The following is a 22,835-nucleotide window of genomic DNA, read 5'->3' as shown; positions in this document are numbered from 1 at the left end:
TCTGGAAACTGACAGCAAAGGTACATACATATCCGTGCTTTCAGTTTCAAATGCTGCACGAACGATACAAGGATTGTTTGTGCGGCCCTGCCTACCATTTTGCCATACCTTTATAAAGGCACTGCATTTGAGCTCCTTGCTGACTTGTGCTCGTTTGCACCCTCGCGACCGACAAATCTGTGCATCTAAAATAACCCTTAGGCCTGTAGGCTCCTGAGTTTACACATGCTTTTTTAGTTCTTCCCATACATTTTCCATGGGGTTGAGGTCAAGGCTTTATAAAGGCCACTACAGTACCTTAAGCCACTTTGCTACAATTATGGAAATACGCTTGGGATCATTGTTCATTTGAAGTCCCATTTACCCCCAAGCTGTAACTTCGTGGCTAATGTTTTAAGATAATACTTAATACAGTCCCTCCTGCAGCGAAGCACCCCCACCACATAATGCTGCCACCCCATGCTTCACCTTCCCTCCCCTACATATATAGCTATGAGCATTGTAGCCAAACAGTTCTTATGTCCTCAGCAGTCTCTTCTCCCTTGCTGAGCGGCATTTCAGACCATGTTGATATAGGACATGTTTTACTGTTGATATGGATAGCTTTGTACCTGTTTCCTCCAGTAGCTTCCTGTTGTTCTTGCATCTCCTTTCTGAATGGTATGATTGCTATGTGATTCCATGGTTGTTTAAGTGTTCATATTATCATTTGAACATATATACATGGGAACCTCAGGCCTTTGGAAATTGCTTGCAAGGCGGTACCAGCCATATGGAGGTCCACAATTCTGCTTTTGATTGTATGATTTTCTATATATGCAGAGGGGCAAGTAGGCCGTAGGCCTTAAAAGCATTAAAATCCTACCACAGCTACTCCTCAAGTGATTTCACATCATGTCACTCAGAAGATTCCAAAGCTATGACATCCTCTCTTGGAATATTCCAAGCTATGTAGCAGCTTTACACATGTAAAGTTCTGATCTACTAAAAGAAATGCTTGTCATGTACAAAGTAGATATTCAACTATAGTTTATTGAAATTGAATCTGTGGAAAGGAGAAATACGAGTTTTAGTGACTTTAGTTTGAGCATATGGAAACCTATGACTTCAGCTATAAAGACAGGCTTTTTGCTTTAGACAATCTAATACTTGTAGTATTGATTATATATGTCATATGTGCAAACTGATTAATGTTTTTACATCAACTGTAAGGAGACTCCCTGATGCCAACTAGCTATAAATTTGCTTTAAAGGGAATCTGTCAGCTATAATTCATGTTCCAATATCCTGTCAGAAGTTAAGGCCAGGAGACACATGGTACCTTTAATATATTTACTTTAATATATTTAACAGACCATAGAAAATGCATTTATTCTGTGGTACAAGTGAAAGGGGCTGTTCCAAGCTGATATAACACAGTATATTTGGTGTGCCCTCAACACACAGCCATTAGTGTATAAACCACTGGCACTAAAGTGAGTACACCCCTAAGAAAAAATGATCAATTTTTGCCCAAAATGTCAATATGTTGTGTTGCCGCCACTATGCTTGACTGTAGGCAAGACACACTTATCTTTGTACAACTCACCCGGTTGCCGCCACACTTGCTTGACACAATCTAAACCTAAGATGTTTATCTTGGTCTCATCAGACCACAGGACATAGTTCCAGTAATGCATGTCCTTAGACCATACATTTGTTAAAGACAAGCATACTGAGTACTGACAGGCTGACACCCCTACCCTTTAACCTCTGCAGCAATACTGGCAGCACTCATAGGTCTATTTTTAAAAGACTACTATAATGATGCCGATCACAGGTACTCACCTTCTTTCGTCGACCTTGGTGAGGCCTGTTCTGACTGGAGCCTTTCTTGTAAAACCGGTGTATAGTCCTGGCCGCCGGGCTGCAACTCCATGCTAACCTCCAGTGACCAGAATGAGAGCATGTGAGAACCATAATAAAAAACTTAATACACTTGCTCCCCATTAATACCTAAAAGCCTGTAACACCATTGAGTCGCATTTTTCACTTAGGGGTATACTCACTTTTGTCACCAGGAGTTTAGACATTATTGGCTGTGTGCTGTGATATTTGGAGGGCACAGCAAATTTACACTGTTATACAAGCTTACTACATTGTATCAAAGTGGGTAACAATGTTGAACACCTTCTCTACTGCTTGAAGTCTGAGAAAGATGGTCAACTGGGGGGTATCTGAAGGCTGTTATGTGTAATTTTGGACTATCCGGTAACATTACATACCATTATGACATTATACTCGCCCCCTACTGCAGTGGTCCTTTCATTAGGGTTCTCATCCTGCAAATTTAACATCACAAATGCAATACTCCAAGGCTGCCCCTTATTCCCATTCATTTTTGCCTTTGTAATGGAGCCGTTGACAGAAGAATAAGAATGGATAATTCCATAAAGGGGATCAAAGTAGGAACTAAAGAACATTGTATCGGTCTCTTTGCCGGTGATGTAATCATAGTCTGCCCTAACCCTAAAACAGCAATGTCAAACTTAGTACATGTTCTTTCTGACTCTGGCAAGGTTTCATTCTATAAAATGAATCAATCTAAATCCTAGATTTAAAACATGGTGCTTCCATGTTTTAAATCTTTGTGGGTGGAGGATGCTCTACCATACCTTGGAATCCACTTGAAAGCGTCTGTCATTTCTATACTTGCAGCTAATTACATACCACTCCTTACTGATATTAAAGAAACATCATGCAAAACATTTGGAGTTTCCTAGCTAGGCACAATAGCTGAAATTAAAATGTTAATTTTGCCCAAGATCCTTTTAATTCATGAGGAATGTCCCTATTTTCCTTCCTATTTTATAGATTTAAAAAATACAATCCTCAATTACAAACTTCATATGGAATACAAGGAAACCAAGGGTTAAAGCTTCTAGCCGCTTCAATTTTTAATTCAAAAGTGACTTTCCCACACCCATCTAAGTGCAATATTTTCTCCTTGAAACAACTTCATTAATAAATCAAATTTGTTTCTGTTTGATCATAAAAACGCGCACATATCAGTTTTAGAGAGCCATATGCCGGACTTAAATTTATCTATCTACGCAATACTTACCAATTACCTAACTCCGATTTTTATAAGTTCTTACAGATGCCGTGTCCTCCACTAAACTACTTAAAGCAAATGTACCATCAGGTACATTCAGTTTAAGCGTTTCATAATGGCCCACCTCCAGTGCTTCAGCCTGGGCTGTGCCCGGGAATAGACCAGCGCTGTGCGCAGGAACCGGACCGCAGTTCAAAAAAAAGAACCACAGCACCAGCACTGTTCTATTCATATTTAACACTTAAAGCGAACGTTCCTGATGGTACATTTGCTTTAATAATAGGTAATCGGATCTGTACAGGTGGCTGTTGACAGAACCAATATTAAAAAAGTGGATATCCAGACAAAATTACAAAATTCTTCTTTTATCTTCTATATCACAACCTGATCCATATAAATCTAAACAGGAGGAATTGCTCTAAATCTCAATCTCCTATCAATGTAAACAATCTCACACCATTGTATCTTGTGTTTCTCAAGAAACTCAAATATAGATGGTACCTTGTGCCCACAACATTATCACATATTGATGGTTCCTCTAACTTATGCTGGAGGTGTGACTCAGTAGGCACCTTCCTACATGTCCAGTGGGATTGCCCAGTGAAAAAGTGGGCAAGTTTCTATCACCACCATCACTTTGGTGAGACTGAGAATTGCAAAGAACTGGGGTTCTAAAGACCCCCTACACTTGCCTACGTTATCAGTAATTTAAACCTAACCTCCTGGTACAAATTAGAATTCCTCTTTCAGTGGGATATTTGGCTTCAAAGCCCTAATAATCCTATGAAAATACCACTCTCTCTCTCTCAGCAGACACCTAAATACTTTAACTTTTTTAATGATGTAAGTGATCTTCTCAACATTATTTGGGCAATGCAGAATATTAATTTTAAACCTGTCCTCAGTATGTAATGGCATCCTCTCCTTCATCTTCTATATGAGACCTCTATTGTTACTGGTTATGAATTATTTCTTATGTTCTATTGTTTTAAGACCTGTGGTCCTTTCCGTGCACCGCATCACAACCCTACATCTCCCTGTGTTAAGATGGACTCCATAGACTTAGAGATGGGGAGACTTAGAATGCTTCACAAGTGCTTCTCCCTGCTCAAGGTCTGAGCCCCCAGATCCTGATTGATCAAAACCTTTGACATGTCGAAAGTTTATTTAAACTATAGCAACGATTTAAAATTTCTGACTGATAGTCCTGAATGTGTCTTCAAAGCAATCCATCCATTGTTACTATAAATGCAAACATCAATCAAGTAATTGCAGATAGTAGTTGTTGTGGTAAATGTGTTGAAGAAAAGAGACTTTACATGTTTTATAGCTACAAAATGTTGTCTCACCTTATTTCAGATAAAGGACCAGTGAGCAGCATACTGCCATCCCAAGTTAATAATTCCCCGGTAATAAACCACCTGTTACTCGGCAAGAAGTTAAAGCAAGTCAACAGAGCTTCTAAAAACACAGTCATCCAGTTACCATCTTCTAAATCCATGATCCTACCCAATGAGGAATCCAGAGCAAAGCTGACTTCTCCATGGTGTACCCACATTCGCGTTCATAGAAAAAACATAGCAAGGGCTAAAGGCCATGGGGACACGGTTGGATTGATAGAAGAGCAAAACGAAATCCTTAAAGATCAGGTTGATGCAGCCAAAGAACCTGAGGACATTGAACCTGATGCACCCACTATGGAAAGTGGAGACAGCAACTTAGACAGGACTGTTATGAAGGCTGATGGACACTCCCCAGAGCCTGTTTTTGAGGATGAAAATGCAAATGTTACAGTTGTGCAGAACAAACTGGAGACGTTGGAGCTGAGCTCTGGTAGTGAACCTAAAGACTTTTCCGAGGTGGTCCCAAATGTTCAAAGAACACCATCAAAAGCACACAGTTTCTCTAGTGACAGTGGAACTTTATCAAAGTCCCCCAAAGGACCTGTTTTCAGCCCTTTTCCAAGTGTGAAGCCTCTTAGAAAATCTGCAGCTGCAAGGAATTTGGGGTTGTATGGGCCAAATAATAGAACCCCAACAGTAAATTTCCCACATATGAGCAGAAGCTTTAACAAGCCTGCCAATGGTGCAACTGGGAGCAAGAAACGATAACACAGTTCTAGCACTTTGTTCTCAGCGTAGACTCTCTTTGATTTCATTTTCTCTGTCCTTAATCTCTCATGGAAATTGTGTCCACACTTGACATGCTTCTGTAGATCTGTGGTTTCATATGAGATTTTGCTTAGGAGAATTTGGCTGTAAAAGGCTGAAAGGGAGTCCGCTAGATTTATATGTAAAGAATCATTGGATTTCTGTTATGATTATTTAACATTCTTACATTTTGCCATATATATTGAAATCTTTGTTGTTTTTGTCATTCTTTCTGACGAGTAAGGAAAAATATAAATGGCATAATGTGTATTCTAGCCAAAGACATTGGTTTGATGTGCTGTATATGGAAAGGCACAGAAAAAGTAATTCACCCATTTTCAGTGGAACTTGTTCCCAAACCAGGATTTATATGCTATAATAAATCATGTTACTATTTATTTTTATTAAGGGATTATTAAAAAATTACTTTATGTAGAGTCATTTTCAGTTGCCAAATGTCAGCATATGCACATTGTATGGATGCATAAGTATAATCCAGTGGCCATCTGGCTTATGCTTCAGTATTGTGAAATTGACACACAGGTAAGTTATTGCAGAGCAACAGAATAGTGGAATATTTATATTATCTATGCAGTGCTGATGTCGTTTACCATTGTATAATCTTATTTAATTATACAACTGTCCTCTATATGAAATTGTGTACATAACCAAGGTTTGTGTAGTGAGGCAGCATGGTCGAAAAGCCTGTCTTGCCTCATTGGCCTGGGAAATGACATTGTCTGACAGTGATAGGACTGGTTTCCATAGGAATGCTTTTAGTAATGCATGCTTTACTTTGCATTTTGTGTTGACTTGTTCTGCAGCTATTATTAGAAAGAAATGATTCTTTCTAGAATGCAGTTAGGATGTTCTTGCTGATCTTTGTCTGTGTTCCATAGAAAAGTTTCAATGATGTAGTAACTTTTTACTTTTCATCTGTAAAATGTCCAAATACTTGTAATGCTGATCCACAAATACCATTTCTTCATATTTCAAGTGCCAAATGCATGGTTTCTCTAGAAAGGTAAAATTGCAAGGTGGAATCTAGATATGTGTGGTATGTGTTGTCTCCTTAATTCTTTTCATTAATAAAGTACTAGAACAGCACAGTGTTGGTGGAGTAATTATGACCAATCATTTTCTAGGTCCCACAAATACAAGTCTGAGGCTAGGTTCATACTGTGTTTTTGCAATCCGCTTTTTTACAAAAAACTGATGCATTTGTGTGCATCTATTTTTATCCGTATTTCCATTTACTTCCATTGTAAAAAAAAAAAAGGACGGACGGACACAAAAACGTAGTGGACACTACTTGTGTCCGTTAAAAAAAAAACATCCGTTTTGATCCGTTTGTTGTTTTTTTTTACAATGGAAAAATTTATCAAAATGGATGCACACAAATGTATTTGTTTTTTTCATTGCAAAAAAGCAGTGTGAACCTAGCCTTGCCTTAAAGAGGATGTACCACCAGGTACATCCTCTTTAATCTGAACCAACGGATCGAACGGTGCCGTCACGCGGAAGCCAGTTCCCGTGCACGGCGCTGTTCTATGCAACGGAACCGGCCGGTGCTCAAGCACTGGAGGTAGGCCGGGCATCCCCTGTATGACGCGGCTCCATTCTTTCTAAGGGAGCCGCGTCATACAGGGGAGGGAATTCCCTCCCACTGGGGGCGGCCCACTCTACCTCCAGTGCTCAAGTTTACCGTGCGAGATAAGGAATGTGATAATTTAATAGTTTCCCCCCCCCCCCCGAACTCCCCTAGTGGCGAGATGGCGTAAATATACGTCATCTGTCGTTAAGGGGTTAAAGTGTACCTACCATGACACCCAAAAATAGCTCCCCAGAAAGTATAGAGTTCATGTATCCCTTATGTATGCTGTTGGTTTTTATTTTAATTTCGCAGCTCCAGCGGTCTCTTCAGTGCCTCACCGTACTGCTCATGCTTCTGCTCTCACTCAGAGCATGTGGGCAGGCCTTTTTTACTTAATACAATTTGCTTTAGGGCCCATTTACACAGAAAGATTATCTGACAGATTATCTGCCAAAAATTTTAAGCCAAAACCAGGAACAGACTCTAAACAGAGATCAGGTCATAAAGAAAAGCCTGAGATTTTTCCTCTCTTTAAATCCGTTTCTGGCTTTGGCTTCAGATCTTTGACAGATTATCTGTCAGATAATCGGTCTGTGTAAATGGACCCTTATGGTACTTTTACACGGAGCGATAATTCGGCCAATCGCACGATTAATGATTTCGAAGTAACGATTTTTTTTTTTTATAACTATCAGCGTTTAGACGGAACGATATATCACACTGAAAAATCGTTTTGCGATCGTTTAAGCCTATCTCGCACATAGGTTAAATCGGTGAACGACTGTTTGCACGGAACTATCTGCAAATTTTTTGCGAACGACCATCGATGATTTGATGATATGTTGAAAGATCAAAATAAACGATTTCTCGTTTTCTCATCGTTTGATCGTTCGTTGCGTTCGAATTTGATCGTTATCGTGAAAATTCAAACGATAATCGTTCCGTGTAAAAGGACCATTAGTTTAGTTAGTTTACTCTGCAGCAGCAATGAAAAGGAGTGTGCACAGCTGCAGGCCAATCAGCATTCATCTTCTTCACTGGGCCAGTTGACTGCAGTTTTCCAGTAAGTAAGACACCTAGGGGGAGATCAAACATGGTGCAAAGTGAAAGTGGCTCAGTTGCCCCTAGCAACCAATCAGATTCCACCTTTAATTTTCCGAGGAATGTAAAGTGGAATCTGGTTGCTAGGAGCAACTGAGCCACTTTCACTTTACGCCATGTTTGATTAGCCCCCTAGTGGCTAATTTTATAGCATTGTATTTCATATAGGAAACAGGCAAAACATAATAAATGAAGTAAATAGTAAAGATGTAGTATATAACCTTCCCTGCTGATTTAATGATAATGCAAGTGCTCATTAAAATTCATACCAAATTAATCTTAAGCCATATTGTGAATGCCGTTGTAGCAACATTGGGAGGGAATGGGAGATTTCTATATGTGAAAGATTCATCAAGGCTGTGAGCCTGAATATATCACTATGAAAAAACACATTTAGATGATATGAAAAAATAAAGAGCATGGGTTTGTATTTAATGGAAATATATAGACACGTTTGCTGTTTTCTAAGCTATTTATTTTATGTATAAGAATCTGTACTGGGTCATTAAATCATCAATGTTGACATTAAAAAGTAGGTTGGACTGCATCCAGCTGTATGACAAGACGTAAAGCTAAACAGCTCATGGGTTCACACTGCGTTTTTGTCACAGTTTCACCATTTCCATATCAATATTATGGCGTACAGCAGCATCTACTTGGCTTTTGTTTTTATTCCTTTTAACAGTATAAAATATATTTGTTAAACATATAGACAGGTAATAAATGAGTCCAGCAAACCTTGTGATGCGTTCTTCAAGTTTTATACAGCACTTAAACATGTGCAATGAAATATTCCTAAGAAGAAGAATAATTTTTATTTATATAGCGCCAACAGATTCCGCAGCACTTTGCAATTGTGGGGGTACATAAATAGACATAAAACAGGCATTACAGAGATCTACATATAATTATCCATACATGAGGAGTGAGGGCCCTACTCGCATGCATCAGCTTACAGACTACTAGGAGGGGGTGCGAGACAAAATGGCAGAGGGGCAATGTCCTTACTTTTTAGCATGGTCCGGCCATCTTTATAAATAAGGCAGTGCAGGTGAAGGTGAGTAAAGCAGTCACCAACCAATGCCTGCCTGCTACAGGTCTAAGTGCTTGAATGCCTGGCGTATGTATTTGGGGAAGGGGGGGGGGTATCAATTCAGGGAACCTGGTAAGCCTGTTTAAACACATGTGTTTTGAGGGCACGTTTGAAGCTTTGTGTATTGGAGGTGAGTCTGACAGTCTTGGGTAATGCATTCCATAGAACTGGTGCAGCTCGGGTGAAGTCCTGGAGACGGGAGTGAGAGGTGCGGATTAAGATGGTTGTTAGTCTTAAGTCGTTAGAGGAGCGTAAGGCACGGGTAGGGCGGTAGACAGAGATGAGGTAGGAGATATAGGGAGGTGCAGCACTGTGGAGAGCTTTGTGGGTGAGCAGGAGGACTTTGTATTGTATCCTGTGTTTATTAGGGAGCCAGTGTAGTCACTGGCACAGGGGGGGAGGCATTGGTATAGTGGCTGGACATGGAAATGTGCCTGGCCGCTGCATTGAGAATGTACTGGAGAGAGGAGAGTTTAGAGGAAGGAAGGCCGATTAGTAAGGAATTGCAATAGTCTAGACGGGAATCAATCAGAGCAACAATGAGAGTTTAGCGGATTCCATAGTAAGAAAGGGACGGATTTTAGAGATGTTTTTTAGATGCAGATTACAGGAACATGAGAGGGATTGAATATAGGGAATGAAGGAGAGATCAGAGTCAAACATAACCCCAAGGCAGCGGGCTTGTTGTCCAGGGGTCAGGTGGAGGGTGGTTAGCAGAGGGAGGGAATACAAGCGGCTCAGTCTTAGCAAGGTTTAGTTTTAGGAATAGGGAGGACATAACGTTAGAGAAGGCAGAGAGACAGTTCTGTAGAAGAGCGGGGGTGATATCACAAGAGGAGGTATATAGCTGGGTATCATCAGCATAGAGATGGTACTAAAAACCAAACTTGCTGATGATTTGTCCGATGGGTAAAGTGTAAAGTGAGAAAAGGAGAGTGCCCAGGACTGATCCCTGGGGAACCCCAACATTAAGGTGGAGAGAAGATTAGGTGGAGCCAGTAAATTATATACTAAAGGAGCGGTCAGAGAGAGAGGAGGAAAACCAGGAAAGAGCGATAATCCTACAGTGTAAACAGCAAACGATCAAACGACGAGCGAGAAATCGTTCATTTTGATCTTTTAACATGTTCTTAAATCGTCTTTCGTCGTTTTCTGAAAATTCGCAGATCGCTTAGTGTAAACAGTCTTTCACCGATTTACCCTATGTAAAAGATGGGCTTAAGCGATCTTAAAAACGATCGCAATACGATTTTTCTTACGAATTTTCCAATAATTTTTCTAACAATTTATTTGTCTAAACGCTGATTATCAAAACCAAATCGTTGCTTCAAAATCGTTAAACGATCGATTGGGCGAATTATTGCTCCGTGTAAACATAGCATAAGGGCAGTTTCTGTAGAATGGAGAGGACGGAAACCAGATTAAAGGGGGTCAAGAAGAGAGTTGTCAGAGAGGTAGCAGGTTAGGCGGGAATAGACCAGACGTACTAAGAGTTTAGAGATAAAAGGGAGATTAGAGACAGGTCGATAGCTGGCTGTACAGGATGGGTCTAGGGAGGGTTTTTTCAGTAATAAAGTAATGACAGAGTGTTTGAAAGTCAAGGGGAAGATGCCAGAGGAGAGTGAGAGGTTGAAGATTTTAGTTAGGTAAGTAGTGAGAGGAGAGAGAGACTGGACAAGGTGTGAAGGAATAGGGTCACTAGGGCAGGTTGTGGGACAAGAGGAGGAGAATAGTCTGGAGACTTCCTCCTCTGTTACTGGTTCAAATGCTGAGAGGGAAGAGGATTAATATTACCTGGGGACTGGGAGATGATCTGACGGATAGTATCTATCTTTTTCTTAAAGTAGGATGCTAAGAATGAACGCCTACGGGTTTCTGGTGTGCTTCCGACACCCTTACTCATGGCTAGCTAGGGCAGAAGTGGAAATCCACTAAATAGCTGAACAGAACAGAGCACCCACATCAGGTGCATACTTATGTCAGCTAATGAGAACTCTTAAAGTGACCTTCTCTAATAACATAAAAACAAACCCTAATTCATGTATGTGAAGACGCAGATGTTCAGTACTATAATACACTTAATAGCATACATTGTAACATCAGATACCAGCACAAATCTTTAATATTTAGATTAATAGTTTTAACGCTTCAACAAAAACATCCAATATGCTTCCTGATTGTGTTATCTGCTGTTCAGATCCCCACCTCAAGGTGGCGCACTTAATTTCTCAATAGCATAGAACTGTAAATATGCTGCAGATCCCTGACGCCTTTCTATAAAGTGCCTCAATGTCACTGACGGATTTCTTCAGCGTATATAGATAATGTCATATATGTTCACTCGCCTTTTCAATTTTCTACTTGTACGGCTGACATAACTGTACAGTTTTTGATTCCAGAAGTGGATCCTGCCGGGAGAGGAAGTATACATTTTTACTTTACATTCCTTATAAATACACCACTGTAAATTTTTTTTTAAATAAAAAAAACAGCCCCATTCACACGTTTGTAATATACGGTCTAACCCGCTGTGACAAATTAGAACAATTGAATGTGTTTGACTCTATCATAGGCCCTGCCTCGAGACATGATTCTCTATCTGACATCTATAAAACACTAAAAGGGGTCTCTCTGAAAATTGTAGAGGATAAAGCTCTAACCAAATGGTCGACCTCCTTTCAGACTGATGACCTGCCTGAGAAATTGAGGAAAGGTATCCTCTATGTCAGACAAGCTACCCCCAGCGAATCCCTGAGGTAAACTCACCTTAGAATGCTACACAAAGCGACTTATGCGTTTAATATACCATTTAGAGACACTCACACTGTGCACTTAGACAAATGTCCCAAATGCCAGCTCCCTAGGGCTGACTTACTTCATTGTGTGTGGCACTGTCACTCGATTGAGGATGTGTGAAAAGGAGTGAGTGCATTCATAAAGAACGTGTGGCTAATGACTGTAGCGCTGGACCCTCTGGCCTATATCTTCCATTACATACCCACTGTCCCTTCTGACCCTTACTCCACGCTGGTGGCACACAAAGGGATTCACTTGTTCCTCTTGGTGGCCCTCAAGTGTATCTTATGACACTGGCTGCAACCCACCACACCCCAGATAGGGGAAATTTGTGACTATATGGATTCCCTTCTACATCGGGAATTAATAATTGTGCTTCGAGACAAGGAGCGGTCAGCAAAAAATTTCTTTATTAAATGGAAAAAGTACATACAGGTCTGGTCGTCCGCTGAAAGGAGTTACTAATTAATGCAGCATTTTAAACTAACATCATGGTATTGCCAGTCAGACCTTACGGGTTCGCTGGGAAACCTAAAACTCCCTGTAACAACATCTGAGTGATATGACCTGCGACAGTCAGGTATCTGTATACGTGAATATGGCACTGTACAGCCTTTTCTCACACTCCTTGTCTCGATTGGGCGTTTGAGATTTCTCTTCTTCTTTCTTTTTATTATTGTTAATCCTTTTCAGTACGACTCGCTCACAAGCTGTTGGTCCTATTTTTATAATTGGCCTGCTTCATCTGGCAGGACATCTTTTTCTTCCTTGTGTTAGACGGAGAGTTTTGGTTATGGTTATAATAGTTTTATCTGCTATTAGTTTCTAGATGCTTTAGGTTACACCTAATGGAGATTTTTCGTATGAAGGCCTAGCCGAGAGCTGTATTCCAGCCTTCACTGCTTACCCGACATCTCTGTAACTAGGTCTCACTTCAATTCTATGGACGTTTGGTTACTACAACGTTGTTGTACGTGCTCATTTTTGCATTGCACCAGCAACCACACATCTAGTGCTACCTTTACAAAGCCTAGTGTTAGTATACTTGGGGGTGGGCATACAACTCCTGGCCACCATGACAAGCTCCTTGTTGGTACCCCTATACCTAGCCCACTGCTAACAACACCTAGCTACCCCACGTTACTGCAGACATACAATAAATCAAAACCAATAGATTTTATTGTGTTTTAAAATATGCTTATTAACTAGTTTGAACAGCAGAGGGCAGTATTGTTCTATGCTACTTTAACAAATGACATGATTCAGACTGCAGAGATCATTCATAGAGATTCTGCTGTTATGACATGTGCTCTGTGATAATACGATTCTTATGCTGTATGTATAATTTTATTTTTTAACATAAAGGTTTAACAACCTACTAGACACTTGAAATATTTGATTATTATACCAATGATTTTTGAAAGGTAGACCCTAAAAAAATGTATAGTATGGTACCGTGTTAGCCAGAAAAATCCATATCGTGGTAAATACTTGAAATCCAAGTATTTTAGGAGTGATACCTTTATTGGCCAACAAAAAATTGTTAGAGCTGTGAGCTTTCGGGATTCACAAGATCCCTTCGTCAGACAAGTTCACAAATGAATCAACCTGTCTGACGAAGGGATCACTCCTAAAATACTTTGATTTCAAGTATTTACCACGAAAGGTAGACCCTAAACCTATTAAATACATTCTTCTGAATATGACTGAAGGATATAAAATCCAGGGTAGGAAATAAGTAGAGATGAGTGAACCCGGGCATCCAACTTCTTTAGCTACCGGTAATCAAATGATGCACATTTGGGTTCGCTCACTCGAGAAATAAGTCTATTTATGCCCAGGGTTCTGTGTTTTAAACTGCATAACATTATTTTATGTGTTACCTATATATACTTCAGGCCCTATTACACTGAACGATTATCAGCCTTACTATTGGCCATTCGGGTCACTTATCGTTCAGTGTAATAGCGCATGCTGAAAGGCAACGACAAGCGGACGTGTACAAAGTCCACTGGTCATGGTCTTTGGAAGATTGGCTATGTTCCCACAACGTCTTTTTAACGTGAAAAACTTCTGTCTTATGATAAATCATAATACATAAATCATGGTCATTGATGTCCATTTTTATCAAAAGACGTTGTGGGAACACAACCATGGTCTGCAGTGCTGTAGTGATGTAGATTACTTTACTAGGAACAGCACATATTTTCTCCTGCACATGTATGTATATGGTACACATCTGATTATACATTCTCTGCTTTGCGGCATCACCCCTTTAAGTCTGTTGTATTCACTGTAAATGTCTGTAGTAATGAAAGCATTAATTACTAATGTCAAAATTATATCACACGTCACCAGATCATAATAATGTATAACAAAACCTCTTCATTCAGAGTGAAGCAAGTCAGTCACTGCAGGGGTTTATTACTTTTTTGTATTATTTCACAAATAATCTATTGTAACTTGGCTAAGATGACCTAAATTACGAAGCAAATAAAAGTAGACATTGTCACGTACACACCAGCACGTGACGGGGATGCCACTGCAAGGGGTTAATATATTTCCAATCACTCAATCTTGCACTCACCTTTCACTCAGGTGGCAAATTGAGCATAAATCACACCCCAACACAGTCCCAGCACCCCAACACACACACACTGCCACCATCTTTTAAATTAAGTGTAAAAGGACACGGTCAACCCACAACACCACTCACTGGCACTCACAGGGTTAAAATGCTACATCCAAAGGCTATGGATTCTTAGAGCATACAAGGACCAAACTTATTAAAGTTTTAAGCTTTAATAGACAAAAGGTACAGTGCTTACAAAAAAAAAGGTAAATAAGATGACATACATGCAATAACAGTATAAAATAAAAGGGAGAAATAAGCAGAAACTATCTAACACTTAGAATAGTTGTTGCCTTCCCAGGGGGTAGGAGAAATCATGGATCGCAGTTCAGTCAGACTGACCCCCAACTCTGCCACCAAGTTTAGCTGTTGGCACCATATTTTATACAGTGAAAACTCAGCTCAGATTTCCGAGCCACCCAACAGGTGATTAGGATAATGAGTTGTCCCTAATTGGCCGCCCATCAGGTGATTAGGATAATGAGTTGTCCCTAATTGGCTGTTTAGGTGATAATGGGGAAGGACCAGGGACACCTCATTGCATATGTCCTGTAATTGAACCATTGACCTATGGTTGGGGGGTGTTGTGCTTCAGTGGGTCTATCCATTCTTTGAAGTAGATAAGAACTCCAGGTTTCCTGAGACCCTCAATAAACCAGGCCTGGTGTTTCCTGACCAGAGACCCTCAATAAACTGCCCAGAGTTTATGATGTTTTGACAAGCTATAGTGAGTGGAATACACATAACAGTCTATAGTGTTGCACTTTCATAACCACATATAATATAACTACACACTCATGAATAGGGACAGGGCTGTCCATATTCATCACAGACATGTTAGGTGTGTAGCCAGCAACTGGCACTCTGCCTATCAGGCCGATACTTTGGTGCAGTGAATATATTTCATGCAACCATAGAATTTGCAAATAGGCTTTAAAAACTGGTATATAACACCTGATATTGTGATTAGCTATTACTTGATTAGCAATCATGAAATGCATGCATCCATCTTTTCCAGGCTTTGGGATTCAACGGCCAAGCAATCAGGTTTGGGTTTGGTCAAACTTACTTTAAGTTTGCTCATCTGTAATCTTATGTCCATTCTTTGATTGGAGGTGCATGAGAAATCCCATTAAATTAATGGGACAGGCAGAATTTCAAGCGGCTTCCACTTGAAATTTCCTCCTATGAAAAGTACCAACCCTTACTGTAATTTAATTTATTTTTCTACTTCATTTTTCTGTGTTTCTTAATATTTTATTTAATGTTTGAGAAAGAGAATATATATATATATATATATATATATATATATATATATATATATAATATAGAGACAGCGCCGACCCCAGTAATTTATCTGTGTTCCTCCCAAAAAGTTTGCAGGAACTTAGCTAAAATGCTAGCTAAACTTCGCTAAATTGCTACTCCCAATACTTACAGCTACTAAATCTGTAATTAACAGTGGGACTCCCTTTCTATTTGTGATATTATATAGGAACCTCATTACTTAAACCCCCTGTTTTTGTCGTGTCTGTATTCTGTGTGGGTACCATGACCCTTCTGATTCCATAAAATTGTTACATATATTTTGTTAGCTGATGTTTTAATAGATGGTTTTCTTTTCTATTACAAAAATTACAACGGTGGCAAAAACCGAAATTGTACCACAACATTATCACATGTGTGATTACAGCCTCATACAGTCTTTAGATGTGAACTGGATTGTGCGTTTTGTTTACGTAAATGAGCAATGTCAATTTAAAAAACCTCTTAGGCTGTGTTTAGATTAGTGCAGAAAAGTGCATGGAAAATGAACAAAAAAAGCTATGTATAACCACAGCCTTAGGGTGCCGATACAGTTGAAAAGCTGAGTGATGGCAGGAGGGAGGGCCCTGCCTCCCTTGAAGTTTGGAGCCAGGCAGTGATAATTTCTCCCACCCCAAAGTCAGAACTAACCAGTGGAGCTAGAGCAGCACGGGATTAATGCAGGTGAGTTTGGCTCAGGAGAAGCTATGGGAACATAGTGAAACAGCTGTTGCCTATAGCGCCCCAATACTTGTTTTTTTTACTTTAAATGTGTTTAGTGAAAGGAATTTTCTTTTAACAGAAAGGAATAAGAAAGAAAAGCAGAACAATGCGGAAGGCGCAACAAGCTTCCATAAAAGTCATTGTGAACAAATACAATATGTAGGGCACAAAAAAGAAAATAACATAACATCACATAACATACGGCCCCAGTAGTGATATAGAAATTATAGATGCAAGAAGTGACCATTAAGGTAGCGAACAACAAGTATAAGCATCTCCATTGTTGTCAGCCTACACTTTTCTGATATATTAATAGTCACTCAGTCATTGAAACAACGCCATTAATAACTTGTTGACAACTTCAACCAAAAAAGGTGAATAAAACTAATGTTACAGGAAGAATGTAAAAGTATTAGAGGGAAAAGAAGAGAGCAAGGAGGAGAGAAAACAGCCAAAGGTTAGGGAACAGACAGAAGTGGAGAAAAGTAAGTAGAAGAAAGAAAAGAAGCCAACAGAATAGGTGAGTATGAAAGACAAAAAAGGAAAGAAAGAGAAAAGGAAAAAAAAAAAAAGGAAGAAGAAGGGATAAGCCTTCCGGCAAACCCCCTAGCAACTAAACTAAGGGGTAAAAGAAGTACAAAAGGACCACAAAATAGCGGTCTACCCTAAAGCGGGGGAGCTGCCCAGGTAAGCCAAAGCATTACCTCCCGCCCGGCACCAAGTAGAATTACACAGAGAAAATATGCAAACACACAACACATGAACAACACCCACCCCATCTAAAATAGAACGTTCCCATTAAGTAAGTAGTAACTACCGCTAAACAGAATTATGCTGAAAACGACTACCTCCCACCCCCCAAAGCACAAGTGCTCCAATCTATTATAACTGAGAAATGCAATGTAAGCAATGAGAGGCACTCGAGGTGAGCAGTGTCAGTTACATAGGGCGAATAGCTTATCCGGCAGTCTCTCCACATTCCTAACTGTACATGTCCCAGCTAGACAAAACATTGCTCCAGCAAGGTACTTATCGCTACAAGTCCACTCAGACAGCCTCTGCCTCTCGGGGGTGGTCATCCTCTCCAGGTGGGCCTCGACGTCGTCTGTCTCTGCGACGAGGCTGCCAATGAGGAATGGGAGGAGTAGTATACGGCCAGTCAGCGATTCGAGTAACAGGGAGATCCAGAGATTCACAGAAGAATTCCACATCTGCCGGCGACTGTAAAGCATGCAGGCGACCATCCTTTCTCACTTGCAATTGAAATAGGTGTCCCCAAGAATACATCAGGTTACGGTTGAGTAGTGAGTCCAGTAGCGGTTTGAGAGAGCGCCTTTTTGCTAGTGTGAGGCGGGAAAGGTCTGATAGCAGCTGTATACGGTGACCATCCATGAATAGATTCTCATTGTCCCTAGCTCTTCGCATAATCTCCTCCTTTATTTGATAGAAATGAATACGACAGATGACGTTGCACGGTTTGTCCGCATCAAGATTGCGAGGGCCAAGTGCACGGTGCGCCCTATTAATTTCTATCACATTGTCAGCAGGCCTCTCCAATAAGGTGTTGAAGAACTTTTGTAATGCAGGAAGCAAGGCCGCAGTGTCCACAGTCTCAGGAACGCCTTTAAGCCGGACATTATTGCGGCGGTTGCGATTTTCCTGATCGTCCACCATATTAAAGAGAGAGTGAATTTGCTGGGTATGTTGGGCGAGCATGACCTGTTGATCAGACTGTACATTATGCTGGGCAGTTTGTGCCGTAGAAATAGTGACAACGTCCTCCTTCAGGCGCTGCACCTGATCAGTTAGTTGAGAGAGATTAGCAGAAAGAGCTTTTATTTCAAGCTTATATGTGGATTCTAGGCGCTGCACATAGTGCTCCATATCTGCCTTGGTGAGCATGGCTGTCATTTGCTGCCTGAGCTCCCTGAGATCTTCCCCCATGGCAGGAGCTGCAGGGGAAACACCTGCACCTACAAAGGGGACACAACCTTCAGCTAAAGGGGGGGACACGTCCTCCTGAGAGAGGCAGTCTCTGTGTGCAGTGGCTAATGTGCAGGGAGCTGTGAGGAGCAAGTCTGCTGCTGGGAGGTCTGGACCGCTACACAGCAATGGCGGCTGTGAGGACGCAGGGAGCCACGTGGTGTCTGAGGTCTGTGGCGGGTCTCCCGTCGGGAGCAGTGCTGGAGGTGACCGACTGTTATGGGGACTCTGCGAGCCCCGGTCCGGGACGCTGGAGATGAGCGGCAGGTAGGCGGCAGAAGCAGGGGAAGCTATAAGAGGGAGGCTGCTGCTCCGTGATGGCGGCGGGGAGACCGCGGGACTCACCCCTATGCTCCGCAGATACTGCCGGATAGGTCCTGGAGAGGGAGCAGCTACAGACTTCTTTGTCCTCCGTGGCTTGCCGGTTCTTGGGGTTACAGGGCGGGACATGTGGTGCGGTCTGGCCGGTGCTTATGGGCTCGGTGCCGGGAAAAAGGAGTGGAGCTCTTACAGTATGCGGCTGCTCGGCGCCATTCCTAGACCACGCCCCCCCTAATACTTGTTTTAATTAACTACTTCTGGACTGGTGAATGTCGCACTCTTTATACTTTTTAGCTTTGAAATATTAGCAGTCAGTGTTCCCTAATCTGTAGCTCACCAAAGGGTGCATAATTGTGACTGGTCTCAGGGGCGTGAGTTGTAATTTGGCAACATTTGGAGAGCCACAGATTGAGAAACTATGGTTTCTTGTTAAGGGACATAATTAACCAGTTTTGGATTGTGGGACACAGGGTGACTAGGGTGAGGATGGGGGCATAGAGGCAAATCTGGAGAGAAGGAGGAGCCCAAAAGAGCAATCAATGAGCGCAAGAGGTGGGCCATGGGGGCAGTGTGTCACATGGGTGTCGTAGGTTGGAGGACTGTAATGAACAACTGAGGGAAAGCAACGCATTCTGGAACATGTAGTACTGTTATTTGCTTCTGCAGCTTTTTTTTTTACCACTACCTGGAGTTCCCCTTTTAGCTCATGGTATATGTCAGAGTACTGTTTTTTGGTATTCTAACATATACCAACATTGTACTTGTATGGATGATGGATGTAAAAAAGACCTTACTCTTGATTTTTCTGGTCATATTTTGTTTGATAAGATGCATTCAGGAGTTAGGGAATGTGGAATCCTAGCAGATCACCGGTCCCGGATTCCGCAGCCCGCCCCCGCTTGCAGACCTGCGCATCTCTTTTGGTCCCATAGACTTCATTCTATGGTTTGCCAGATTCAGCTGTCCACCCAAAACAATGAGTGGGTTCATTCTTTTGGGGGGGGGGGGGGGGATGGTGGAATCTGGTAAATCATAGAATAAAGCCTATGGGACCAGCGGAGATGCGTGTGGCCATCAGCGTCCGTGAGAGGGAGCGAGCTGCGGAATCCGGGGCGAGTAAACCACTGGGATTCCCTAGTGTGCACATACCCTGATGTAGTAACAGATAAAATGTATTTTACTATGCAAAAAATAAAAACTTTGCTACTATTCCAACAACAAAAAATTAAGACAAAAAGCACCATGCATTTTCTAGGTGGTCCCCGGGCGGTATCCTCCCTCTGCACGAAACCAGCAGCATCAGGGATATGAGCGCAGATCAGTTTTGCTTCATACGAAGCAAAACGAATCTGCCTTGCTCATCTCTAATGGCTGTTTATGTATTTATTCCAGACCAGACATACCCATTGGTTTATAGACATGTGAGAATAGTAGTATAGTCAATAATTGCAGTTGTTGGCCCAACCACAGATCAGGTTAAAATCACACTTTAGATTTCCTCCAGAGTTTACAAAGGATTTGGACAAAAATGTAAGTAAAGTTATTAACCACTAAACAAAACATTTGCCTGGTTTATGTTACACTAATCTTCTTGGACACTGGATCTTTCTTCTAACCCCACATCAAAAGAAGTGTGTTCGCTATGGTTAAGAACTTGATACTAACAAGCAATTCGTACAGTAGGCTTTTGTTTCCAACTTTTTTTTTATTTTTTTCATGATGGCAATGATTTCCCGATGTGCTCTGTATTTCACTACAATCCACTGTTTTACAATTAAATATTTGGCAGCTATCTGTCATTCTTAGCCAAAGATGGTTTTTCTTGGAAATTAAAACTACATGCTGAGAAGTGATGTGGGGCTGTAAATAACAGAATCCATGTTGTGGTCCATCAGCAATTAGTAATAAAACGATTCACAGCTATTGATTCCACCTAAAGGTATGGCCACACAGCAGGAAATCCACACCAAAGGGCGCATACACATGACCATGTTCTGTCCATGAAATGTGGTGTGCATGATAGCCACATTACATGGACTGAACACATCTTTGTAAATGAGACTCCCAGCATCATACTGAATTATGATGCAGTGAGTTCCTCGATGGCCAGAGCAATGCACTACTAAACTACTGGCATTTAATAAACTGACACTTTTCTCATCATCCTATGCTACCACTACCCCCGAATTATTTCTGTGGGTACACACTTTTAGATCCTTTTAATTTTTTATTTAATCACCATTGTCTTCATAATTTTTTATGTGTTTTCACTACAATCAGCCTTTCATAAACTTTATTATTTATTGAATGTCTCTCTCTTTTACACAATCACATTGGTTTACTTCTGTTTCTAAGGTGTTTATTCCCATAAGGTGTATATAGTGACGACTTTGTCCCAGTTAAAGTGACTCTGTACCCACAATCTGTTCCCCCCAAACCGCTTATACCGTTGGATAGCTGCTTTTAATCCAAGATCTGTCCTGGGGTCCGTTTTGGCAGGTGATTTATTGTCCTAAAAAAACCTTTTAAACTGTGCAGTGTTCAGACAGCTGATGAATAGGAAAAATCATGCCCAGGGCATTCCTAATGATGAGGAGGGTGGGGAGGAGCGACGGAGAGGTGGTGCAAGGCTTGGGCACACACGCTGTTGGGCACAGGGCTGCAAGTTTAAAAGCTGTTTTTAGGACAATAACTGCATCACCTGCCGAACTGACCCCTGGACAGATCTTGGAGTAAAAGCAGCTATCCGAAGGTACAAGCGGTTTGGGGGGGGGGGGGGGGGGGCGGCAGATTGTGGGTACAGAGTCGCTTTAAGGTCATCTCTTTGATGGTGAATATTGGCCTTTTTAAAGATGTGTTTTTGTAGCTTGTCTACCAAACATCTTTGATATATTTTTATTTTCGCTTATGTATTATCGCTTGTGTTATAAGTTCCTGTTTTGATGGTCTTCTTAGTGGTTGGAACCACACTGGCACTGGCTGACCGCACATCTTCAAGTTTGATTCCTATATTTTATATTTTACTATCTGCTGACTGTGTTTTTGTATATGCTGAACTATGGCATGTCTTTTATGTGCTTTTGAGAAAATAAACGTAGGTTTTATCTTTCAAGTTCAGTGTGCAGCTATTTACATTTACGGGAAATAACATCCATTACTACTGAGGAATCACATCTCTGAGTAAGTGTTGTATGATATTCTGTACACAGTGGCTACAATAGACCTCTTTTGTAAGAGGAACCACATCTGGATGCAGGATGGAATATCATTCATAGAGGTGTACCTGCATGGTTCTGGTTAACCAGCCCAGCATAGTTTTATATTGATGTTTTACTGGAATGTTAACAGTTTAAGACTTATGGATAGCAAATTCAGCACAAGAATGATGAGTATTTGAAATGCCCTGTTTCATATGCCATGCTGCTACCGTATGTCTCCTCTTTGGTCTATTAACCTGTTAAATGCTCACTCTTACTGTTGTTTAACATCTTTCAAAATTAACGTAGGCTTAAAGTTTTACCAGTGAGAAAATCCTTTATTCAGCCCCCAGCCTCTGGTGTGACCTGATGTTCTTCATTTCCTGTTTTTGATAAAAGTACTAGAGGGACACATGCGGAGTGCATATACAGGCTTTAAACACAGTGTGAATTAAATCTAATAAAGTATTGACATGTCATGCTGGTGAAGCTGAAATACAAAAATAGCTGTTTACATAACAAATCTGTCCCAAAAGAAGACACACACATTTCTGGCTGCTTGCGACAAGAAGAATAGTGTGCTTAAAGTATTGGGGGCTTTAGAACCTCCTCATACTGAAGTTCATTTGGCTCTAGGGGTATATGTAATGCAGTTGACTTGAACATTTTATTGCATTCAGTGACCCTGTGTGTACTCGGTAAAATATTCTTTTTTTGTGTGTGTAAAAACTAAGCATATGGCCTATTTATGTGTTTTTATGTATTTTTCCAAACAGTGGATCTTGCCCATAACATGGCTGAGCATGTGATCATGCGCCTCCATTGTCATCCTCCATAGGAACATAT

General features: G+C 41.0%; 1 protein-coding gene and 1 long non-coding RNA gene across 6 annotated transcripts in view; one reads left to right on the top strand and one right to left on the bottom strand.

The window, feature by feature from the left end:
* TBC1D30 (TBC1 domain family member 30) overlaps positions 1–6,345 on the top strand; it is a 116,007-nt gene extending 109,662 nt beyond the window's left edge. For all 5 annotated transcript variants that reach the window (XM_069974626.1, XM_069974636.1, XM_069974615.1 and 2 more), the window contains one exon: positions 4,454–6,345. In XM_069974626.1, coding sequence (XP_069830727.1) covers positions 4,454–5,205 — 752 coding nt within the window. In that variant the 3' untranslated portion in view covers positions 5,206–6,345. The remainder of the gene's footprint in view (positions 1–4,453) is intronic.
* A 4,953-nt stretch (positions 6,346–11,298) lies between these two features.
* LOC138775172 (uncharacterized) overlaps positions 11,299–22,835 on the bottom strand; it is a 42,573-nt gene continuing 31,036 nt past the window's right edge. Inside the window, exon 3 of the long non-coding RNA XR_011360518.1 lies at positions 11,299–11,440. This is a non-coding gene — a long non-coding RNA (uncharacterized lncRNA). The remainder of the gene's footprint in view (positions 11,441–22,835) is intronic.

This window comes from Dendropsophus ebraccatus, chromosome 1 (assembly GCF_027789765.1).
Source record: "Dendropsophus ebraccatus isolate aDenEbr1 chromosome 1, aDenEbr1.pat, whole genome shotgun sequence".
NCBI lineage: Eukaryota > Metazoa > Chordata > Amphibia > Anura > Hylidae > Dendropsophus > Dendropsophus ebraccatus.
This window is presented reverse-complemented; position numbering and strand designations above follow the sequence as displayed.